Source organism: Mustela erminea, chromosome 6 (genome assembly GCF_009829155.1).
Source record: "Mustela erminea isolate mMusErm1 chromosome 6, mMusErm1.Pri, whole genome shotgun sequence".
NCBI classification, from domain to species: Eukaryota; Metazoa; Chordata; class Mammalia; order Carnivora; family Mustelidae; genus Mustela; species Mustela erminea.
In genome coordinates, this window is record NC_045619.1 from 80530612 (window position 1) to 80557184 (window position 26573).

Here is a 26573-nt window from a genome sequence, read left to right on the forward strand (position 1 = left end):
TTTTTCCAGGAAGATTTAGTATGAAATCCAAAATACATATAACAAAAAAAATCACATGGAAATAACTTCAAATTAATATCTTCTTGGAGACTAACTTATTATTTACCATATTCAATAATAGAAAAAAAAAACCCTTGTGCTCTGCTGAAATTTTAGATATAAAAAGGCTGCAGAAAAAATAATTTATGATAAATCCAGGGAATATGGAGAGATACTTGAATTCACACATTCAATAAATATTACACATGCCAAAGCATTAAGACATTTATAAATTATCCTTTAGCTCAGCGAGTGTAAGATTGTTTCCATAGCAATGGTGCAGGGATAGTGAAAAGCCACTTTAACATTTCTATGGTTTGGTCATATACTGTCCATTTCCATTTTCCTCTTTAAACTAAAAGTCTCTAGGCAGCTAAAATTTAATTTGATAATTTTTGTATTTGCTTTTTGCCCTAATGCAAAACATATAGATAGGGCAATAATGGATTACATGTCCTTTATTGGGGCTTCAATCTTTTACTTTTTTGTCCTCTTGAGATTCTAGTATATCAACATATTTAACAGGTAATGTCATAATCCCTCCTAACATTGGGATTCTTTAATATTTTATATCAAAATGTGAAGGACCAATTCTTGAAGACATTCCCAACCCTCATATACTCCCTTCCTTGTGGGTATCAGTCAGAGTCCTGGCAGGAAACAGATGGCACACACAAGCTGGCTAATTAAAGAGAGTTTAACAAAGGGACCATTTATAGAGATGTGATAGGAAATAGGGAAATCAACAAGAAATGGGGCAGGGCAGGTACCTCCTGAGGAGAAAACAGCCATAGTTGTGACTGTCCCTAAGCTGGAAGAAGCAAATAGAAGAAGAAATTATCAGAACCTGGAGAAATCAGACGGGGCCATGGGTCAGGAGATGGCGCGTTTAGTGAGGTAACACCACTAATCACGGCAGTGCTGTGGCAGAATGGGAGCCAGCAGCAAAACAAAAACAAAAACAAAAACAAAACAAAAAACCCTCCAAAATTTTACTCTTTCTGATATCTTGCAAGCAGCTCCCACTGGTAAAACCAAGATAGAATCCAAAGGACAAGGGAACCCATTAATATGGTCCATATAGATCAGCTCCCAGGATACAGACAGGGTAGAAAATGTGATTGAGAGGGTCTCAAGAGGCAGAATGAAGGTATCCATCACACTTCCCACTTAGACCTATAATTTAGTGAAAATCACATTTCAATTTGGAAATAGCATGGTAGGAGTTTTTCATCAGCAGAACTAGGAAACAGTTTGTATGTTGAGGCATCTGTGGGGAAAAGAACACATTAAACAAGACACTTGGACACGTTATAAGGTAAGAGAAATATTTATTTAATTTTTCACAAGAACGAGCTTATACTGAACAAATCCAACCAAATAATATTAAGTGCAGTAAAACAAGGAAATAGGGATGACTTTTCCTGTTAGAAAATATTAAGTAACCATGCCTGTGCATTATTTTATCATTACAATAACTTGTTTCAGATTTCTTTTCAGAGTGTATACTGTACATAACAGGTTATAGCTTCTTTGCTTTGCTTCTGAAAATATAATTCATTCACTGCCTTGCATTTTATTTTCAGCAGTGAGGAACCTAACTGATTCGTGAAGATTCTGATCTAGAGAAAAATTTTCTGCACCAGTGAAGCTAGAGGCTTTCAAAGCTCTGATGGGCTCAGGCTTTATATCCAGGGGTCATGATGTCATGGTGTGTATTCTACACCCATTCTTCTACCACGGTGATGTCAGACACAGTAGAAGCAGAATTCTGGTCTCGTTTTGCCCCAAGAATTTTCCTTTAGTGATTTTCTCAAGCTTCACAAATTTCATAATTGAATGTTCACTCAGCTATTAACAAAGCTGCACTTAGCTGCCCACAAATCATCCACTTTACGTTTTAACTTTTTTTTTTTTTTGGTCTTTTTAATGAAAGAACATTCTTTAAACAGAAATCTCCCGTGAGACAGTTAACTTCACAGTTCCTGAAGGCACTGTGGGTCCACTGAGCAACAGATGTGGCCATTCTAGAGAAGAAAAAAGGGGAAAGAAAAGGATGGTATAAGCTGTTCAGCCATTAGTGAATACTCACACTTACTGATTGGTGCACGTAAATCTGACCAGGCCTTGTTATTTAGGCACCCCTGCAAGTTCAACAGCCCAGTTAATTCTCATGTCTCGACTTCTGCAGGACCAATTATGTCCAGTTATTTGTGGCAAATCATAGACTAGCTTTATTTACCACACGGCAACTTCTTAGATCACACTTGTTCTCTCAATTATTCATCCACAAAATATGTATTGAGTTTATTGAGCCCTAGGTATATTGATGAATAAGCAGACATGGTCACTACCCTCAGAGGGCAGGGGTTAATTTGGGGTGGGAGGCAGAAAGCTAATAAACACCAAGAGAACATGTCAAAAATTGTGAAAGCTGCTAGAAGAGAAATAAACTAGGTGGCGTCAGGACTGGCTGGGGCACCTGGGTGGCTCAGTCAGTTAAGCATCTGTCTTCCTCTCAGGTCATGATCCCAGGATCCTGGGATTGAGTCCCATAATGGGCTCCCTGCTCAGTGGGGAGTCTGCTTCTCCCTTGGTCCCTCCCCCTGCTCCTGCTCTCCTTCTCTCTGTCATAAAAATAAATAAATAAAATCTTTAAATAATAATATAAACTGGCTATTTAGATTGGTGGTCAGGGTAGACTTTTCTGTAGATGTGATATTTAAACCAACACCACAAGGCAATGTGAGAGGGTCAGCCAAAAGCAAGGTGAACAGAATGAGTAAAGGCTTTGAAGTGAAAATCGTTTCCTTTATTTAAGAAGCTGAAAAAAGGTCTGGGTGAGAATTTTGAGTTGGTAAAGAAGACAGTGTAGAGATAAAGTAGCGTATTATACTTCATGACAAAATTAGAAGTGTCTGTTCTATAACACAAAAAGATTTTGATACTTTAATCTTCTTTGAAGTATACCAAATGAGGAGAAAACTAGTCCAATTCCAAGAAGAATATAATCAATTTAAGCCAATACTCTTCTGTTCTTAATTTTTATGAAGCAGAGTACTTATTATGACAGCAAGAGAAAGTCTCAACATCTCCTGGATCTCTTGTGGCATATTAAAGCTTTGTCATCACGCTCAAAGACAGGTTTTCTAACCATGACCATTACATCATCTTTCCCAGTCCAGGGACACGCTGATATAAGGGATGTACCAGTTCCTGAGAGAATCAGTTCCTCAAGGAGAAAGTGAGGGAATTTCTGGAGCTTTCTACCAGTTAGTATGTGAAGCCAGCATTAGATTCCTATAGGTGGAAAAATCATTACTATGGTTCCCATGAGTATGTTTTAGAAAGGGACTGTGTATTTTCCCAAATCTTCCAGGTATGTTTTTCTTATTCCATACCCATATTTTCTGTAACAATAAGATAGATGCTGTATAGATCATATAGCATTGGAAACTCCTCAATTAGGGAAACACAGTTCATACAAGAACAAAAATATCCTACCGGAGATCGTTTTAGTAATGGCATGGTTGCTTACATAAAACTAACCTTCCCACAGATAACTATAAAGGGTCTGGACAAAATAGAAAAAAAATAACTATTTGAAAGCAATAGATAGTGACCAAAAGCAGTCAGACGCTGGAAAGGTTTCAATTTGTAAAAGGGAAATGTGTTGTGTGAGATTTATTTTTACTCGGCATTTCCCCTTAGGGCACTCTGTAGTCCGTGCAGCTTAGGCTAACTATAACTCAGGCAGAAAGACACAATCTGATAGGACTCAGACATCAGAAGACAACTTTTAGAGCTGCCAGGGTGGTTATAAATTCAGAGGGAAATATCTAGAAAGGAGGGAGTGAATCAGCATATAAAGTCCTCTCAAACCCTTGGCTGGTCTTTGAATTAGAGGAGACTAAAGAGATAATGAGTTATAGATTGAAGGTTGAAAGATTAAGGCAGAGATTTCAAATGCTGCTTACTGTGGGTAGCAGTGTTTAAAATCTGTGTCCTTCCAAGTTAGGAAGGATTGATACAAAAAAAAAAAAAAATTCAGGCTTTTCAGTGAAAGCTCAAAAGGGTCATGATTAGGAGTTAAACAATGTCTCAAGATTAAGAGACTCACCCTAGAAACAGGGGTAAATCTGGAACAGACCTACTTAACCAGAGTAAAGGGAAGCTTTCTTAAGTGCAAGGTGATAGGCCAGTAATTTGCAACCTGCTACAACAAACATAGTCTTCAGAAGAAGCTAACAGAACATAGGATCTATGTCATATATCATCCATAGTATCTGATAAACCATAAAAAAGTATTAGATATCACAAAAAAAGCAAGAAAATGTGATTCCTAGTCAAGAGAAAAAGTAGTGAATAGAAATGACTCAAAGATAATTCAGATGGAATAATTAGCCGACAAGAACTGGAAAGTATCCATTTTAAATATGTTTGAAGCTTTAAAAAAAAAGAAAAAAGGTAGATCTCAGGAAATAAAACTATAAATAGAATTAAGTGGAAATTTTGGAATGAAAATTTGCAGTATTTGAAATGAAAAATTCATTGGATTGGTTTAACAGCAGATTAGACATGGCAGAAGGAACAGTCAGCAAACTTATAACAAAAAATAGAAATTATCAAATCCAAAACAACAAGAAAAAAGACTGATATAAAAATTAAGCTTCAGTGACCTTCAGGATAGTATTAAGACATATAACATATGAGTAATTATAGTCCCAGAAGAAGAGGTGGGAGAAAATTCCAGAGAAAATATTTGAAGAAACCATGGTCAAAATTTTCTCAAATTTCTTGGGTAACAAAACAAAACCAACACTCCCCCGCCCCAGCTTACATACTTAAAAATAAGCCCAGAAAATACCTAAGAATAAAGTCATACAAAATATCACATATAAGTGTATCACAGCCAAACTTCTAAAAATAAAAAATAAGAGAATTGTAAAAGGAAATAGAGGGGGGAAAATACACATTTTCTACTTAGAAACAAAAATACAAATGATAGCTGAATCCTCATCAGAAATGATGGAGGCATTAAAACAATAGAGAATCATCCTTAAAGTCCTGGGAACAAATCTGTGAATCCAGAATGCTATATTTAATAAAGGTATCCTTTAAAAATAAAGGTAATTTCAGATAAATGGAAGTTGAGATATCTGTTAACCAATGGATCTATAATATGGAAAGTGCTAAGGAAGTTAAAGCTGAAGGGAAGCGACACCAGATGGAGTCTCAAATATGTGAAAAGAAATGAACATTAGAAATGGTGACTATATGGATAAATTTGAAATATAGCATTTCTTCTTCCTTTAACTTCCTTAAGAGATATTTGGCTCATTAAAGCAAAAAATAATAACAAGGAATTTTAGGGTGTATGGCTTACATAGTTATAAAATATATGATTATTATAGCTCAAAAACTAAGGGGGATGGAATTCTATTATGCTTAAGTTCTTATTATTTATGTGAAGTAGTTTAATATTAAATCTTATTATACTATAATAAATTAATGCTATATATTGTAATCTCTAGGTCAGCAACTAAAATAATAATACAAAAGGTTATAGTTAAAAATCCAGAAGAAAATTAAATTTAAATAATACAGGAAGTTAATAAATAAAAAGCAGGAAGAAATGGAAGAATAGGAATATGAAAAAATAGGACAAAAACAAAACAAATGGCAAAATGGTAGCCCTATATCTACCAGTGCCAAAAAATTACATTAAATATAAACAGACTAAACACTTCAATTAAAAGACAGATTGTCATACTGGATAACAAAATAAGAATGAAGTATATACATGATCTATAAAACGTGCAGTTTAAATATAAAACCATAGATGGTTTGAAAGTAGATGGATCAAAACAAAATGAGTATCTGGAAAAACCTGACTTCAAGTCTAGAAGCCTTGCTAGACAAAAGGAGAGCATTACATAATGATAAAATGGTTAATTTACCAGAAGACATGAAAGAGTATGTCCTGGTGATTCCATTTATATGAAATTTTAAAAAGGCAAAATAAGTCTACTACAATGAAATCAAATTGAAGTTTACTATGGTAAGTTGGTATTGCCTGGAAGGGGGAACAAAAAGATACTCATTTGGGTGTTGGAAATAGTCTATATTTTGATTTATAAGACCCATCAAATTTTATATATATACATTTATATAAATGTATATATATATGAAATAACTATTCATTTCACTATATTTGATATTACCTTGATAAAAACTAAAATAAAAGGAGTTCCACTGAAACTTAGTCTGATTACTAGGAATAGTAACAATCTACTATTATAATGAATTATAAAAAGTAGTTATTTTTACATAGTACAAAGTAAGTTTCCCTAACATCCTGTTATTTCTGGCTATATTTATTCTATATTTTAAAATTAAAAAAAAAAAGTCATTGTCACTATTTTTGTGCTAAACTCAAATCAAGATTAGAAGACAGCGGGCTTTTAATTTTCAGTTAATATATTTATATATAATACAAGTATAATATATATTAAAGTTATTTATGTTATTAATGTTATTTATGTAAACTTAGCTTTTATTCATTTATTAATCATTTATTGTATAATTAATATATTAATCTGCTTACAAATTATATAGATTATAAGTAGATGTATATATAATTAATATATGTTTACACATTCCACTACCATCAGTATTTTAGTATGTCTTTAAAGATTTTTTATTTATTTATTTGACAGAGAGACATCACAAGTAGGCAGAGGCAGGCAGAGAGAGAGAGAGGAGGAAGGAGGCTCCCTGCTGAGCAGAGAGCCCGATGCGGGACTTGATTCCAGGACTTTGGTATCATAACCTGAGGCGAAGGCAGAGGCTTTAACCCACTGAGCCACCCAGGCACCCATCTTCCTTGATTTTATATGACAAATAATATTGAGGTGAATATTGTCATGCATATACAACCTTCCCCTTCCATATTTTAGAGTATTTCTTTAGGTTATATTCTCAGACCTGGGATTAACAGGACAAAAGATGTTTGAGCTGGTATGGGGAGTAGGCAAAGAGGTGTATTGTGGCATGCTGACATGTGTTTTTCAAGGTCACTAATGATTCATAAAAGTTACAGTTCTAGTACATCTCTGTCAGCATTGGAAAATTATTGTGAGTTGTTTTTTTTTAATTAAAGTATGTGAAAATAATAATTCATTATGTTAGTTTACCTTAGAGTTTTAATTATTGAAAGGCTGAATAATTTCTTTTTTTAATAGCGGCATTGTTTTAGTGAATTGTTTATTTACTCTTTGCTGATTTCTTTTTGGGAGAAATCATGATTTTCTTGTTAACTTCTATAAGTTTTTAATTTAACAAAGAAATCATATCTTCTGGAAGAATATTTTTCCAGTCTCTAATTGTGACTTCTTGTTTTACAAATTTTATCTATAGAAACTCTAAATTTTCTGAGGTATTCTTTATCACTTTTAAGTTAGAAAAGACATCTTCCTTCCAGAATGTTAATTAACATTTGATTATATCTTCTTTTTATTCTTAGTATCTAACATTTCTTCCATGTAGAATTGATTTTGATGTATGACAGCATATTAAATTACTTCCTTCAAACTGCTGTCCAGCCATCCTTATATAGAATAATCCTTTCTTCCTTTATTGATAAGAAAATCTCTCCCAATCATACATGAAAGTCTTCGTTTTAATGTCTTCATTGGTGGGGCATTTGTTTCCATACATAGATCTAGTTATCTATTCTAATATTAGTACAGAGGTTGGCTTTCAAAACTTTAAGTCTGCTGTTTCTGGTAAATGAAGGTAAAGTTCAGGAAGTTAGGAGCTTCGTCATTAAAACTCTAATTTTCTTTATACCTCAATTATTTCAGTATTACATCTAGAGTCTCCCCAGGAATTAGAAGTAGCCCCCTGGTTTCCAATTTCCAAATGGTCTGTTTGGTAATTACTTATTAAAGGAAATTACCCTCTAATCCCACCTCCCTTCATAGTCATTTCTCAACTGGGCACATCCCTAGTTATTGTTTGGAGCTCAAAGAACAACTGCCTAAAAGCACTCTGACCCGTCAAAGGATTCACGGTTTCTCTTAAATTTAGTAATTCATTTTTGACTCAAGAGTTTAACTTCTTGGGCCCCTGGGTGGCTCAGTGGTTTAAAGCCTCTGCCTTTGGCTCAGGTCATGATCTCAGGGTCCTGGGATTAAGCCCTGCATCAGGCTCTCTGCCAAATAAATAAATAAAATCTTAAAAAAAAAAAAAAAAAGAGTTTAACCTCTTAATGGAGGTTTTTTTTTTTAACCTAAGCAAATTAAATCTGAAGGCATCCTTAAAAAGACATCTTTAACACCCCCCCCCCCAACACCCCGCTAATTCCTAATTCCTCAGATCTTATCTTCAAGCCACTTGCTCAGGAGATAACTGGTGCCCATGTTGTATGGTCTTTTAGCATAGTGCTCCTTTCCTTCAGAGCATCTATCACAGTCTAGAATGTTGTCTTTATCTATTTATGACTTGATTAATATCTACTTACTCTATTATCAATAATAAGAATAGTCATTATTGAGTGTTTACTCTAAATGTGCATGAAATGTGTAAGAAACTTTTTTATGGATCTTCTCACTTTATTCTTATAGCAATCCTCTCATGTAGGTTCTAAAAGTATTCCTAGGTAGGTACTATTTTTATTCTTTTTTATTTTATTTTTTTTTAGGGGAGCAAACTGAGCCACAGAGAGATTTGTGACCATCCCTTGAGGTCACATTGCTAGTATGGCCAACCAGGCTTTGTTTGAATCCAGGTGGCCTGATTTTAGATACTGCATTCTTCACTTCTAGACCAATGCTGTCCAGCAGAACATTCTGTGATAAGAGAAATGTTGTGGGGTGTGTGTGTGTGTGTGTGTGTTTAAGGTTTTATCTATTTATTTGATAGAGAAAGAGAGAACAGAAAGAGAGGCAGAGGGAGAGTGGAGAAGCAAACTACCCCCCCAAGCAGGGAGCCCAATATGGCGCTCCATCCCAGGACCCTGAGATTATGACCTGAGCCCAAGGCAGAGGTTTAACCTACTAAGCCACCCAGGTACTGCAAAAGAAATGTTCTTTTTATGTTTTTATGTTCTGTCTAATATGATAACCACATGTAGCTACTGAGCAATTAAAATGTGGCCAGGGTGACTGAGAAATTGAAGTTTTAATTTTATTTAATTTTAATTAATTTAAATAGCCATATATGGCTACTAACTACCATACTGGACAGCTTAGCTCAATACAATAAGGTATTAGGTAATAATTTCCAGGAATAGTTCTATCTGTTTGCTTATCATTATACTCCTGGTACCAGCATAATACCCAGCACAATGTATTTATTGACTAAAATGAATAATTCATAGGAGAGTAGGACAGGTAAAAAGTAAATGGTGTAAAAAGTAAAAATGGTGATCTGAAAGTGCCAAATTGTGGAAAATGCTCACCTCCAATGCAGTATCTGTAGCCTGTTGCATCCATTTATTTTTAAAATAACACAAAATAAAATGTGTATCGGGTTAAATTTGGTAGAAGAGCACATGTTTTTATAACTCATATTTAATAAGAAGGGAAAAGGGAAATAGCATCAAACAGTAACTTCTGAGAATCAGCATTTATCTGACAAAAAATGAATTTAATTCTAAAATACACTTTCTGGAATATGTTCATTCCTATCATGAGGCAAAAAACCCCTATTTGTTTATAAGGCTGGAAATGACAAACGTATTTATGCTCTTCACCCCAGAAAACTCTCATGTTTTTCTATTACTGAACGGATTTTTTTATTGGAAATATCTGTGTGAGCCATATTTGTGTGTTCTTCATCCTATCACCGCTTTATATTTTTGCTGTCGCTTCTCAGAACAATAATCTTAGTTGGATTAAGAGTGTATATGGGGCGCCTGGCTGACTCAGTTGGTGGATCATGTGACTCTTGATCTCGGGGTTGTGAGTTCGAGCTGAATTACGGGTCTAGAGATTACTTATAAAATTTTTTTTTTTTTAAAGAGTGTAAAGGGACTTAACTTTATTTGGTAATTAATTGTCAGAAAGTATTTCCCTGTTGGTCATTAATGCTGAAGTTTCTGGATATGTACTGCTAGGTGTACTCATATCAAATGTGTATTAAAACAATACTGCATAGAGATAAGTCACTTTTAGTAGTAGGAGTAGCAGTAGTAGTACCTTTCAAATTTGCTAATGCACTTTCAGGAAACGCATGAAATGTTCACTCAAAAAGCTTCGCTTGATTGACAAAAATTACATTGAAAGAGACAGAATTTTGGTTTGAAATAGATAATAGCGTCTCAAAGCTTAAAGCATTTTATATTTTTTTGTCCTGTTATATCAAGCCACTCTAGTAAGAATCTATGCTAAGTGAATCTGAATTAAATTGTTCTAAAAAAATTAATGGAATTGTGTACTTTTAAAAAAAGCAGTAGTTAAGAGATATCTGGCTGTGCTATGTTGGAAAAAAAATCTGAATCTTTGCTTTCCCATGTTGTTGTTAATAAGCCTTCAGATCATTTAGTTAGTTTTAGTGTTGATTCAAAAATTATGACTATGAAATACAGTGACCACTGAATCAACATTGGTAGGAACAATAATCAAATAGAATGCTTTCAACTTTGCCAGTATCATGAACTCTATATACTGCCTACATTAATCTGTATTTTTGTTCTCATTGAAGTAAAAGGTACATACTCTATTTTCCTATGAAAATAAGAAGAAAAATCTTTATAATGATTTTTCTCCAACTGTAGGAATAAAATAAACAACAGATCTTAAATTTTTCAACCCAATGTAACTGGCCACAACAAACCAAGAAATATGCCCATTTTTTCCATATTGATTTTCACTTTAGAAAATGTAATATATTTACAGACCTCATAAAAGGACCAGATAAAAATCAATAAAATAATATTGTCTTCCATCATGAAAAAAGAAACATGAAGTTTGTATTGTAGATTTTTTTAAAAAAGATGTGTACAGTTAGATACTCTAGGTTCTTTCTGTTCTGGTGACATAAATAACTAATGATTCTGGTTTCTGACCGTGCACTTCCTTCTCTCTGAATCTGCTTTGAGGATGCACAGAGCAGTTAACCTTGGCAGTCATAAAGCTGAGTGGCCCTCCTCCCACCTCTGTTTCAACAATAAATATGAAAAAAAAAATGCTTTCCATTGGCCAGGATAAACACATTAATATCGATGAGCCCTGGGTACAGCTGGCCAAGGTCTCCCTACTTGGATTTAATAGGCTTTACCTTGCACTGGCAGAGAGTACACTCGGTGCCATGTTTGATCCAAGAGGACCCAGTGAAGCGAACCACATTCATCTCATCCAGGCAAGTTTTGGTGATGTCGTTACGAATGGTGTCAGCCTGGCAAGGGTCAGTGACACAGCGCCGGCAGCACTCATTCTCTGGTAGGACACTGAATTCACATTCCACCTCTGGGCAAGGCAGAGGCCAACAGTCAACTTCCCCTTGCTGTAAGAAAAGCAGATGCACCGGGGCAGGAAGAGAGGAAGGGAGGGTATGGAGGGAGGAGGCGGGGGTGGGGGTGGTGGGGGGGTGGGGGTGGGGAGCACAGTGTTTACTGAATACTCAGTTTATTTGATGGATACTCACACCTTCAAAACCATGAATCTTGCAGGGAATCTACAAAAGGCCTATCAAAGTGTTGAGGGCCGTACTTCAGTTGGATTTTAAGAGTGTTCAAAGATTAAACAAGAATAACAATAAACAAAATCAGAACCCTCTCCCTTAAAACAATCAAATTTGCATTCTCCTATCTTTTCCCTGACAGAGAAGAATCATTTACTATGGAAGAAGGTTTTACTTAGATTTTTGCATATTAGGTGCTTTTTTCATTCTTTTGATCCCCCCCCCCCACCTTCTCATTTATTGCCTTCTGTATAAAGAAACTTTTGTCCATTTACAAGAAAATCAACCGAAATATGAAGGGAATTTGACAGGTTATCTTTGTTCATTTATATGTTTCTCAGGTTAGGGATTTTGGAGAAAAAAACAACTAGGAACTGATTTCAGGCTTCTTTATTCCACATGGGAAAATTGTGTGAACTGGATCTTTTTAAAATTTAGCTCCCACCTGTTTCCTATTTTCTTCATAATTCTGAATCTCATGGTCTTGGAGATGAAAGCAGCCTTCAGGCACAGAAACTGACCTTGTTCTTTCAATTGATTTTTGGGTTTAAAGTATAAAAAGGAAGCAACAAAAAAGCATTGCCTTAAAAATATCCTCACACAAATAGAAAGGAAACTAGCCATGACTTTAGAAGTAGCATCTGTGAAACTTTCTTCTATAAAGACACATAGACCAATTTTCCTTTTCATTTACACTACTCAAAAGAAACAGGAAATTTGGTCAAATGAAAAAAGATTGATGTTTTCCTGATAAAGTCTTTATTTTCTTTTTTCCAGTAGAAATTTTGTAAATACATTCAACTCTAATATTGAATGTATTGAATATTCACACATTCAACTCTAATACTCTAGTAGGTATTTGTTGCAAATCCATATCATGTGTAAAACAGGTGCCCATTAGAATAGTGTTAATATTAAAATATTTAGAAGGAAAAAAAGTATGGTTTTTTTTTTCTTTTTTTAAGTCTGAGCATGACTGATAGAAATGGATTAACAGAAGTTCTACTTGGACAAAAAAATTACAATTTTCATGAATGTTGCTGTTCTGCTTATAACGGTCTGTGAGTAAACCTAAGCTGAATGGGACTGGGGATGCCAGGAGAGTCTTTTCTTCTTGACTCTGGAAAGACGTACATGACATACTGTCCACCATTTACTCCTGGATGTGCCTTCACGGGTCCTGACTGCATGCCTGCCATCTTGTCATCCTAACTGGGTTCACTTTTTGTAACTGCCAGCACTATGGCGAGGTAGGTGCTGAGAACTGGCAGATGTGGGAGGGCAAGACTGTCCCCTCATTAGATTCTGGGCCGGAAATGCCCCTGTACTTCCTGTAGCTAAACTTACCAAGCAGCGGCACTGTTGGCAGTTCTGAACCCAGGTGTCACCACTATTATATAAGGTTTCTCCATTTTGATGGAGGCACTGACTGCTAAGCCTTGGGTCACATTCAGGGCAGCAAAAAAGATCAACCGTGGGATTCTCACAGTCACACACCATCCGACGACACATTACGAATCCATTCTGTATAAGAAAGAAGAAAGCAGTTACCAAAAGCCTCCGTTTCTCAATGTAATAGATTTAAGGTTAGTTACATTTTGTAGCTAACACACAGAAATTACCCAAGCTAGAAAACTTCCAATTTCCTTTCCGAACACTGCTTGACCAGTAAATTTTCAGAAATGACCCACATGAAATAACCACTATGCAGTCCTTATGTGTATATGAATGTGGATAGTGCATATGTAAATATACATGTACTTATTAGTGTAGTAATTAGATTACTACCTAAATTTTGTTTTGTGTGAGGGCATGTGTGTTTGTATTTAGTAGTTAGTCAACAAGCTTTACCTATTGTTAAATTCATGGAATAAATTAGAACTTAAGTTTGTGTACAAACTGTTATCAATTTCTTTCATAATAATTGAGTCTTTTATACAGAGTGCTATTTATCTAACTATAACTTAAGTCACTCTTATCGACTGGGTAAATAAACTGGAACATCCCTTTAAAACTGAAACCCAGTCTAAATAGATTATTTTCACTCACAGTCCAAAGTATGTCCATTCTAGCTTCATTTATACATTCATTCAAATATGATATTGCTCCTCTGGAAGCACTAGCATAGTTAGTGATAAAGTTTTATCAACATGTGCAGATAAACACATTGTGGCATTTCCATAGGATGGATGCTATTCAGCAATAAAAGGAAATATTTTAAATATTTATATTTAAATAAATATTTATATTTAAAATATTTATATTATAAAATAATACAAATGAATGTTGAAAACAATGCTGGGAGAAAGAAGTCAGACAAAAAAAATTATGTACTATATGTACTACCTACTACAGAAGGCTCTAGAAAATACAAATCTAACCTACAGTGAACCAAATCAGTGTATCCTTGAGGCTGATGGTATGGGACTAAGAAAGGACAGAGACAACATTATGAGCAGATGAAAATGTCCTTTTGTGCTAACTGTGATAGTGGTTAAGTAGATGCATTCACTTGTCTAAGCTCATCAAGCTGTACATTTTAAACATATGCAAATTACATCCCAATAAAAATGATTAAAGTGTTTTATTTATACCGACCTGACATGAACACACAGAGCACCGGTCATTCTCCAACACCCAAATCTGACCATTGTGTTTAATTTTTCCATCATGGATGCAGTCCCCTGTGCAGTTCTTTCCATGAGGGCATCGGCAATCATAGCCACCATCCAAGTTAAAGCAAATGGTATCATTGGCACAGCTGTGCCTCCCAGTCCCACACTCATCGATATCTACAGCCAAGAAAAGACAGCAGGCAATGTGCTTAGAATATGCTCGGTTTCAAACAACTGCAATCAGGCACGTCGTCTCTAACACAAAGCATCCAACTGTAAATTAATTCTCATCTTACTGGCATGCATTTCCTATTAAATGCTGACTAAAGCAATGTTAATGATCTAGGGATTTCACAGGAAAACATTATCATGCTTGACTTCAAATGCCAGATAACCTTGGTTAGATTCTCAAGTTTTATATCTCTGTAAATACCATCAGGCTTTATGGAACACTTATATTTTTTGAAAGTAAGAATAGAACTCAATTTATCAAACAAAAAGCAGTGGCAGTTGACATTCTAAAAGTGCCTATGAGTTTGTATTCAGAAAACCATTCTCAGTGCTTACCCCAAATCCTTTCCTGGTGGTAGATGAAGTGGCATGGGGCCTCCAAGGCATTTTACTCAGCTTGGAGCACCCACCTGTCACCCCCACGTAAGCCCAGGTGTTTGGCCCAGGTAAGGGCATTCTTTACATACAGTCAGGCATTTCATACTGTCCTCACAGGATGCCCCCCACCCACAGAGGGCAACTGACCACCAGCAATTACCATCTGTCTCACAAATCAGTTCCCAATTATTAACTTTTCCATTTCAGATGATTGTTTTGGCTCCTGCCTCACTCAACTGGCAATGACCCATTCCTCACCTGACCTCAACTATGCCAATGGCAATCACAGCCTAAAGCATTTTCATACAGATGAAAAGCAAACATATCTTGACCCACAGATCAGGTCCATTAGAAGAAATGTGATTCACTGTATTTATCCCCATAATTTAAAGATCATAAGCCAAAATACATTTCAGGGATATTGTATGAGTGGCAGTGAGCAGTTATTTCTTACTTCATCTGTTTCCTCTGAGTAAAGGTCAAGAAAGAAAGAATTAAATCAAAGCAAAAGTGGGTCAGAGAGAAGATGGAATGGATAGCTTTTAACCAGGGGGACTGTGTACTGCTTTTCTCAGAAAATTTTAAAAGATAGACTTTAGTGGATACCTGTCTTAAATGGTTTGGTTTCAACATTATTGAAGATGTGGCCTAGGCAATGTTGTATTTTAGCCATATTTAAATGATTAAATATTAAGTTCTATCATATATGCATTCCTCAAAATAAGCCACATGATATATTTCTCTCTATTTGCCTTGAGTTTGATCAATTCCATCTCAACAAAACCAATGAATTGAGACAATGGCTGAAAAGATTCTTGTTAAACTACAGTGAATACATTATTATAGCCTGATTTGTCAAGGATAATATAGTTTATAATTATAGAGTATGATCAAAAGCAGAACTGTTAGCCAGCATGACGATATAATTCACATTTTTTAAAAAAAGTAAATTGATAAATGTGTGTGTGTGTGTGTGTGTGTGTGTGTGTGTGTATAACCATTATATAAAATAGGTATTTTTTTTCAGATCCGAGAAATTTGGCTGATGCTATTTAGAGAAAGAACAAGAAGTGAAATTCTATATAACTTTATAAAATAGCTTTATATTTGGTCTATTCAGAATAATAAGGTATATATATTTGATGACTTGATATTCATTTCCTATTAAAATATTCTTACAATTTGGAACTATAATACACAGGAAAAACATTAACCATAGTTATTTGATCTCTTTGACCACAAACTGTACAAATATTTCTTACTACATAACCCTTTCCATATCCACTGTATGAATACTATTCCATTAATGCAATGACTGGATTTTTACAATCATTTCATTTTGCTTGACATTTAAAATAAAAACTCTGCTGTCAGGTAATGCATTTTTTTCTTAAAGGCAGAGATAATCCTTGGATCTGCTCCAGAAGACAAAGAAGAGGTGTCCAGCCACAAAAAGAACATGTGCTCTGAAATAAACACATTTACGATAAAGAATTAGAGTAATAAATTACTTACAACATCGGTTGATATGTACTTGTCATACCTGGAGAAATGCATAGGCGGAAAATCATTATGAACCAGTACAATGGGAGTTGGATTAATTTGAATTCATCTATTCATCTCCTCCCGATCCCCTGCTTGTTTTCTACACTGGTTTCCCAATGCAGAGACTACTCTCAATTGAATGGTAGTACAGAGTTTTGGAATTCATTGTTACATAGAGTTTTATTATAGGGTAAAATTCCTAAATTAAATGTACACAAGAGGTGTATATCGTGCTTTGAAAAACCTACTATGATATATAAAAATTTCAACTTTAAAAATACTGGTAACTCCTTTAGTGAGTTATTGAAGAAATAATGTTGTTAAATCCAAGTCTCATTTCAGATCTAACTTGATCTAACAGCAGCATTTGATACAGTTCATTTTCCCTCCCTAATAAATTTTCTTGCTTCCTATCACACTGGTAGCTCTTTCTGGGTCTTCCTCTTGCCCACATATACATTCTAGTGGCAATTAAACTATGAATAAGATTTGGCCAAGTAAGAGAAGGAAAGGGTGGTCTAGGTAGAGGTACAGGTACAGGTGTACTTGAAAACCCGAAGTTTAGAGTCAGCAAGATGTGTTAGAGGGAATGAGTTAAATGTGTAGGAGGAAGAGAGTAGTTAGACAGTGAGCTGAAGAGGTACTCAGGGCCCAAGTAAAAGTTGTGTTAAGAACTCTGAACTTCAGGGGCACCTGTCTGGCACAGTCAGTTAAACATTTGACTCTTGGTTTCAGGTCAGGTCAGGATCTCATGGGTCATGAGATTGGGCCTCACACTGGGCTCCACACTCAGTGTGGAGTCTGCTTGAGTTTCTCTCTATCTCACCCTCTGCTCCTCCCCTGCATTTTCTCTCTCTCACATAAATAAATCTTTTTTTTTTTTTAAGATTTTATTTATTTATTTGTCATAGAGAAAGAAGCGAGAGCAAGCACAGGCAGACAGAGTGGCAGGCAGAAGCAGAGGGAGAAGCAGGCTCCCCGCCAAGCAAGGAGCCTGATGTGGGACTCAATCCCAGGATGATGGGTCATGACCTGAGCCGAAGGCAGCTGCTCAACCAACTGAGCCACCCAGGCATCCCTCACATAAATAAATCTTAAAAAAAAAAAAAAAAAAGGAAAGAAATCTGAACTTCATCATAAAGACAATAAAATGTCATTTTAGGGAACTGGAAAAAAATCAGATTTTTTAAAAGAAAGATTCCTTTTACTTCATTTTGGAAAAAGGATTTCAGTGGATTTGAATTTATAGCCATGAGATCAATTAATAGGTTGTTTAGTAGTCTAGGCAAGCAATGGTCATATAATAAAAGCAAATACTTATTACTGGTTGGTGTGTGCCAAATTCTAAGTGCTTTCACATAATCATTCATTTAATCCTCACAACAACTGAAGGATACAGTTATTCTCCCAATTTTATAGATCAGGAAGTTGAAGCATAGAAATGTTGCATAACTCTCCCTAGGTCTAGTAAGGTATAGAGCCCAAGTGAGAATCCAAGTAGTCAGGCTTCAAGTCTGTACTCTTAAGCACAGTGCTGAACTGACCATTAGCAGTGAAGAGATGAAGAGAAAGAAACAAACAGGAGAGAATCTTCCAAAAATAGAAAAAATCATTAAATAAATAAAGCAACTTAATGATCTGTTAGCTTTGAAGATTAGGGAGAGGAGGTGGTCCTGAATGATGCTTAGATTTCTGGCTTGGAAATATTTGGCTGATCCTATTTAAAGAAAGAAGAACAAGACTTTGCTGTGGAGTGAAAGTGGGCGGCAGGATGAAGAAAGGCACAAATTAGTTTAGGACATGTTGAATTACACTTTCTTCTGGGTTTCCAAGTAGAGCTGTCCAGCAAATAGTTGAATATATGGGTCTGGAGTTCAGAAAATAGAACTGGGCCCAAATATGGATTTGGTGAAAATACATTTTCATCATTTCCTTTCTCAAAAATGGTCCTTTGGAGTCAAGTTCAAACTTCTTAGAAAGGAATTTAAAGCTACTTCTTTTGCTTATCTCTCTTATCCTTTCTCAACTTGCCAATAATCATAGCATACTTGAAGTCCTCATACAAATGCTAGATGCTCAAAGTTTTCTTGTGCCCAAGCAGGAAATCATTTCTTCTTCTGTTTCCTAACAGCTCTACATTTATATTTTTTCTCCAAGTATTTATTATTTTCAGCCTTATAGCTTTCTCCTCTATTAAGAAAGTCTCTATATCTTGTATGACAGTTGTGGTACGTATTCCATCTCTTCCACAGGCTGAGAGCAGAGACCACACCTCCTTTATGTTTCTGTGCAGCAGATGCCTGGCAAATTCCTGAAGGTTCCTGTGCATAGATTCAGTAACTGCTTGTTGAGGTAAGGTGGATTCATTTCATTTTTGTCCTTCTTCTTGATTTAGGTCAAGAATTTACAATATTTGGCTTGAGCATCATACTAGATGCTATCCTATAAACACTGTTTCTTTTTTGGTCTTATAAGTTCAAAAGCCTCAGCACGCATAGAAATAATCCAGAAATTAAAGCAACGGAGGGGTGAGAGTGGGCATGTAAATAAAATATTCTTATGCAAAAATATACTGGGCTTTATTCTCAGAGAGAGACATATTTCCAGGCATAGTAGAAATGATGACATGGAAAAGGAAAATGGTAGTCAGGCACATTATCTGGGAATTAAATATCTATACCTCTGAGATAAATGGATGACCAAAACAGCATATAATTTGTATGAATGCAGCTTATCAACATGTATGTTGTAGGTTATTCAACTGCAGCCTGGAAAGTGGTGAAATGGTACACAGTTATTTATTCCTGTCTTCAAATATATTTATGCATGTCTTCAGAGTAATTGTGAACCTACTGCTGTGACTTTGTCCACTTTGAAATGCCTTTTTTTAAGCAACAGAAATATGGCACCTGCTCAGATATAATCATACTCTTAAAACTGTATCCTTCTAAATACTAATATTACAATTCTACAAATCACTTGAATTTTAGCAAATGGATAGTTGTTTAGAAGAAGCATTTTAGCCTTTTTTTATAACATTTTTAAAGGCATCTTTCAGAGCACATTATCTTCTGAAAAAGTTGTAGGTTCTCTGATAATCATTAAAAATTCTATTGGAAGATAATAGTAGAATTATCTTTCCAGAGTTGTATTAAAAAAAAATAAGATCTCCAGCTATTTCCATGTTTAAAGAATTTCCTTGAAGTCTGTTTTGCATAAACATCTCATACAATTCTTTATTTCCCCATCTTCATCTTTATCATGTGTTATTTTAATGCCTAGTTTAGTTTTCCTTGTTACTTTCTGAACACTTGTGAGTGTACTGATTATGCTTTGTTATTCTGTCCTGATCACTATTTTATATATTTAGTTCTAACATAGGACTGTTTCTACTATATATCCTATTATATGTCTACTTCTAACAGAGATTGTATTCCTAATGTACTTTTGATTAAATATTATGTGTATCCTTGTATCTCTCTCAATTTTTATCCATCTCAATCTTTTTCACTGGACAAATGAGCATATTATCTACTATGTGACAAGCACTGTCCTAGGCATTGGTGCTTGACAAGCACAAAAAATCTCTTAGACGTCATATAGAAGATTCTGTGGAAGATAATAAACAAGTAAGCAAAAAATATACAATCATTTCAGGAGAAGTTATAATTTCTATGAAGAAAAATGAAGCAAGGTAAATGAAAGGTGTTGGAGAAGTATGTTATTTTAAGTTGGAACTCCAAAAGAAGCCATTTTGGAGGAAATCTGAATCATATGAAAGAAAAATGCAAAGATCTGGGGAAAGACATTCCAACAACAAAAAGAAGAGTGCATGAGAAGGGAACCAGTTTGGTATATTTGTGAAATGGCAAGAAAGCCAAATACTCATGTCATGTAGACTCTTATAAGCCATTGTTGGGTTTTGGATTTTACTCTGAAGAGAGATCGAAAGGCTCCAGGCATTGGAACAGAACTGGAGCATGCTCTTACTTCTGACGTTTAGAAATCATACTTAGTGTTAGTTAGAGAAAAAAGACTCTAAGGGAGTCAAGGGAGGAAGTAGGGAGACCAGTTTGGAGAAAGTGACACTAGTCCAGACTAAAGATAATGATGGCTTAGACCAATGTGGTGACAACACACATGTGAGAAGTGGTAAGACTGGGAATATATTTTGAAAATCAAAATTATGATACTTGTTAATGTACTGGATATGAAATACAAAGGAAAGAAACAGTGACTCCAAAATGTTGGTCTGGGCAACTATGTTTTGGGGCCTGTAGGAAACCAGGACTGCCAAGAACCACATGAGCAATTTTGGAAGCAGAGTCCTACTCCTCTCAACTTGACTGCAACCTTGTGAGAAGCTGTGGACCCAGAGGCCTCCAGATAAGCTATCCACAGATTCCAACCCCATAGAAACTGTCAGAGAACTTTTGTTTTTCACTGCGAAGTTTTGGGGGTAATTTGTTATGCATCAATAGATAACTAATACAGCCCTCTTGAGATTTGCAGTTATAAATTTCAAAGAGTGAGTGCCACTGCAAATGTAAAGTGAGATAGTCAGAAGAGGTATGTGTTTTTTCTCTTCCCATTCCAATGCATGGAAAGGGTGTACTAGGGTACCAAGCAAAACTAAACACAGGTTCCCCCTGGGGATGTAGAACAGATGAGGAAGGGGAGGGATAAAATTAAGATGCATTTTCAGCTTTAATCTATATATTTGTGTGTGATCTGAATTATTTATAATCAGCTTATATTTATTCTTTGTGTGTGTAACTTAAAGTAAAAGATAATCTTAACAAAAAGGTAGCACTTAAAAAAAGAAAAGTAGACTTCATGAAAAAAGTAGTTTAGCAGGGAAGTGCAAAATCACAGTCTGATCTGTCTCTTGATTTGCAATCCATGGTTCCAGGCGGCCTAGGATTCTGCAGGCTCGCATTCTCTACTGAGATGTTCAGGAGGGCCAGGCAAAGCCCTCAGACCACAATGAAGCAGTTATTTGCAAAAGCCAGGTTTTAGCTCCTGGTAAGGCAACAGCATTCCGATTCCTATGCAGAAAATTCGGATGATCCCTCTACTTAAGGCCCAGAGCTCTGCAGCTGCAAAGTGCAAAGCGCACTGGAAACATCTATCACCCTAATCTGCTTCACTATTTTTCTGTGTGAAAACCCTTTGAGGTCCAAGAAGAAAAGACACCTTATCATTTAGGTGTCAAGTACTATTAAGTTGGATTCTCCAAGGCTTTCACTGCTGTGTCATTTTAGTCACATTATTCTCTCGGGTTGTTAATCTATAAAGGTGTAAATACAAATGGAAAAAATTATAACTTCTTGAGGATTCCCTTGCCAAACATCTGAGGACAAATCCTTTCAGTGTGGGTGGTTTCCCTAGCAATTATTCATGAGTCTTTGTATAGCCTGCTTGCTTTCTAAAAAGTCATGCCCTTTAATAGGGGATACAGAGGGGCAGAGTTGTTTGTCAATTCACTGAAAATAATTCAGAATTAATGGTAAGTAATTATATATGAACTGATGAAATTTTCTACTCCCGTGAGATTGAAATCTCCTCTGAAGCAGGGATCATGTCTTCTGTATCCAACATTCACTAAACAGTTCTTACTTTGCCAGCCAAGTGATAGGTTAGGAATGGTCCAGAGTAGCATGTACTGTGAATATCATCCTTGGCCACATCATTATCATATTTTCTCTCCCTCTATTTTTCTTCTATTGTGCTTGCCTCATCTATTTTTTTCTAGCTCTTTTGGGATCAGCTTTTTTGCCTGCTGCCATTTAAAAATCCGATACTATGGGTTTATTCATTCTAAAAACATCCTTTAACAGTTGCAGATATCTGGAGAGAACCAGTTTAGTGTCACAAATTCTAAATAGCTAAAAGTCAATTATCATAATTAGTAAGCAAAGTTTCAATTGTAACATGTTCCCAAACATCATTTGTACAAACACACAGCAAAAATCACCAGTAACTTAAACATTACATCAATGTCTACTATTTACACCTTATTGAGTATATTTCAAGCTCAAAAGATGTTCTTAAGCTCTAGTTCTTTTCCTTGTACTGACCTTCACAAGATTCTCCACTTGGTGAAAACATCCCATTGTCATGGTAGCCATCTCTGCACTCACAGTGGTACCATCCAGGCAGGTTAATGCAGTTGGCACGACTGTCACATTGAACAAAGCCATCAGAGCACTCATCTATGTCTGTTTGGCAAAGAAAACAAAAACGGGATGTTACACAATTGTTAGCTTCCTCTGCCCCAAACTCAAATATTCTGCTAGAGAGCTACTAGATGTTTTAGTGCCAGCAAATCCTTAAAACTGAGGAAACAAAGTCAAGAAAGTCTACTTGGTTGTTGAAAGCTATACAGAAAGAAGGTAGTGGTATTAGTAACAGGAGAAATAGCTAGATGGCTTCTCTGCAAAAGTCATCGAGAACGGATAAAATGAAAAGAACTGGTCTATGAGGGTCATTAGTGCTCTCACCACCTATTTCTAGCTCTTCTTCTGACACAAGCTAGGATTGCCATATGAATGCATGAAGCCAATTAGGAAGTGGCATGTGTCACATTAAGATGCAGCCTGTGATTCACATGTACCCTTCCCCATCGCAATGACTGACAGTCCCCAGGGGCTCTAAAGATCAGTCTGAGTCCCTGAGTGAGGGTGATATGGGGCACAGTCCTCCCCTAGTTGATGGACATGGAATATGAGCAAGAAATCAGGCGTTTTGCTTTAAGCCACTGAGATTTTAGGGTCTTTTATTACTATAAACCTAACCTATGCACCTGACTAAAATTTCATTCATCTCCAGTAGCAATAGCAACATGCTTAATACTTTCAAGAATATATACCACTGATGTCAATTTTTAATGGGTTTCACATATACTATCTCATTCAACCCTCAAAACAACAACAACAACAACAACAACAACAACAACAACAACAACAAAACCTTGCCAGGTAGATTGCTTATTGAACAGATGGAAGAAGAATGAGGCAAAAGAAAATTATGGGGTTTAACCAAGGTCACCTAAAAGTTCACTGTTGCCTGACTTTCAGGTGTGTTTTCCTTCATAGAAGCCAACACAGGCTGAAATCAGGAAAATTGTCTAAACAAAGAGAGCTACGTATCTTCAGTCTCACATATTTCCTCCAATGGTTTATTATTACTCCCGAATACTGTGAGCCTTTTATTCTACTTTTTGGGTCAGATTTTTGCATGCTGCCATTTAAAAATCTTATCTGATACCATGGGCTTATTCATTAAGTCTGTTAATGATGAGAACATCCAAAATCAATCCAGGTCTCTTCCTTTGCTCACAGAGGAAAATGTAATTCCTGGAGTTGCCTTACAGAATGCCCCTTCTGCTCGGTGCTCTGACTGACTCAGACCCTGCTGAATGCTGAGATGATAGCAAATCATGGCTGCCGAAATATCCATATGAACCCTACTTCCATCCTGACAGCTGTATGCCACGACTGAACATTCTACTCACCAAGGTAGGATAGCCCTTTCTTATATATTTGCCACACCTGCCTTGCAGTGCCTGCTACAGTGACCAGGCATGGCAGTGTCCCACATGTTGAAGGGAAAGCCTGCATTTTAGAGTCCTCTCTCAGCTGAAGACAGTCCACTTCAGCTCCACAGAATCTACTTCCTTCCTACTTCCATCCCATTGAACTCCAAATTCTCGGAAGTATATATTCCTTTCATTTTCTTTTTAAATTTTTGCCTTTTCTCTATTCGATTTTGAAAGAGACACATTTTTTGAATAAATACACTGTTGGTTTTTTTTTTTAAAAGAGAAATAAGCCATCCCTCATTTATTTCTTGACAAGCCCAGAATCCCCTCACTAAAACAAGGTGCAAACCATTCTCTTAGATTAGGCAATAAGTATATACACACACACACACACACACACACACACTATATATGTGTATACATACATACATATATATATATATTTTATATCATTGCAAATTTTTTTTTTTAAAGATTTTATTTATTTATTTGACAGAGAGAAATCACAAGTAGATGGAAAGGCAGGCAGAGAGAGAGAGGGAAGCAGGCTCCCCAGTGAGCAGAGAGCCCGATGCGGGACTCGATCCCAGGACCCTGAGATCATGACCTGAGCCGAAGGCAGCGGCTTAACCCACTGAGCCACCCAGGCGCCCCTCATTGCAAAATTTTAACATCATTTCTGAACTAAGAAATCTTTTGCCTCTGTAGTTCCTCTTCTGAAGAGTTAGTTCCTACTGTCAGTAATTCCTACTGTCAAAATAATTGTTAGTGGTCAAATCAGCTAACCACTGACTTCTTGACAAATAGCTGATGTGGACTGCTTCCATTTACTGAGGCCTCCTAGGCTTTATGAAATAGCCTATTTGTATTTCAGGAGCCTCCCTAACTGATGAATCTCCGATTATAAATGGGGCTAAAATGCTATGCTCATTTCAGCTAATACAGTCTTTTCTTCTAACCCAAATGATGCAGAAAATTGATTATGTCATTTCTTAACTACATGGACAAAAGAAAACAGGTTGGGATTTCAGCTTTAGAAGTGAGTTTCTTGGGAGAAAGGCCATGAGGGGGAAGTTGTATAGTATCTTGTTTTAGAAGAATCTGGCCATTAGTATTGGTGATTTGCAAGTAACTATTAATGGAACAGAGCCTTCTCCACTGAAACAACTTTCGCATGTATATTTAGTCTTTAATTTAATCCTTTTTTATTGCCTGAACACAGTTGCGGGCTTAGCTTGGATCGCATGACATAGATATGTATTTCAATTTTTAATTCTCACTTACTTTCTCTCCTCCCTCTTTGCAATCGCTAGACCCACTCCTTACTGCCTTGGGCCCATTTCTCTCTCCTATATTGCAGCACCCTTTCCTACGTTACAAATATGCTCACTGAAGCTTAATGAGAATGTATTATATTACTTCGTGTTCTAAAGACTGGGAATACAAATGTATGTTGGACAAATGTATTTTCATTTCCTGTGGTGTTATTATTTATTACTACTAAGTAGTATTTTAGATGATGAATATGCAAATATGCACTACTCATTAATTTGCATTCAATTTTTATTGAATGCCTGTTATGTGCCAAGTACTAAGTGCTGGGGAAACAAGGATGCACAAACCAGAAATAACTTCTGCCTCACTGAGATTAATATACATCTAAACTGTCTTTTATTTTAAGAGAATTAAACTTATAAAAATCTGAATTTACAATCACATAGGACAGTGTTTCCCAACATGTCACATATCTGCCACCCATGTCATGTTATTTAGGTGATAATACAGGATTTTTTTAAAAAGACTTTATTTATGTGACAGAGAGAGAGAAGTCACAAGTAGGCAGAGAGTCAGTAGAGAGAGAGGGGGAAGCAGGCTTCCTGCTGAGCAGAAAGCCTGATGCGGGGCTCCATCCCAGGACCCTGAGATCATGACCTGAGCTGACGGCAGAGGCTTAACCCACTGAGCCACCCAGGTGCCCGATAATACACGATTTTAATGGCTAGGTATTTATATTTCTGAATTATTTCTATTTATAGCAAGTGATACGAATAGTATAGTAGTGAAATTTTATTTAGATTTAAAAAGTGACAGACATTACAGAAACAATATTAAGTAAATGATGGTATAAACATTATATAACAAAAACAATGAAGTTGGTATATAAGTGACTAAAATTTTGAAAACAACAAAATACAGTATGGAGCAATTATTCACATTTCAGAAGGATGTGGTGAGTAATTCCTCATGTAGTGAAATACCTTAGTTCATTTAAAATAGGACTCAATTTATAAAATATTTAGGATGTCTTTGTCATGCTTCAAGTTATATACTTGCTATTATTTGGGATAGTGAAGAAAAACTAGCCAGGTAATATAATATATAGTACTTCATTTTACACTTTCATGTTCCTGCTAATATTGATTTGTGTATGCAAACTCTTCTGCTTTGGTGAAAATCAGCAGAAAATGAGTGTGTTTGAATCACCAAAAGTATGCACTTCCCACCAGAAGGCATGTTTGTTTGGCTCATGGTTTTAA

The 26573-nt window shown here is 35.8% G+C and overlaps 1 protein-coding gene across 6 annotated transcripts in view; it reads right to left on the bottom strand.

Moving 5' to 3' along the window:
* Positions 1-1350: 1350 nt before the first annotated feature.
* Positions 1351-26573, bottom strand: part of NELL2 (neural EGFL like 2) — a 399311-nt gene continuing 374088 nt past the window's right edge. For 5 of the 6 annotated variants that reach the window (XM_032347957.1, XM_032347956.1, XM_032347954.1 and 2 more), the window contains exons 17-21: positions 22574-22714; positions 14323-14516; positions 13072-13248; positions 11323-11547; positions 2016-2066 (exon numbers count right to left, since the gene is read on the bottom strand). In XM_032347957.1, coding sequence (XP_032203848.1) covers positions 2016-2066; positions 11323-11547; positions 13072-13248; positions 14323-14516; positions 22574-22714 — 788 coding nt within the window. Of the gene's footprint in view, positions 2067-11322; positions 11548-13071; positions 13249-14322; positions 14517-22573; positions 22715-26573 lie in introns of all 6 variants that reach the window. The other variant, XM_032347951.1, reaches the window with a different exon arrangement.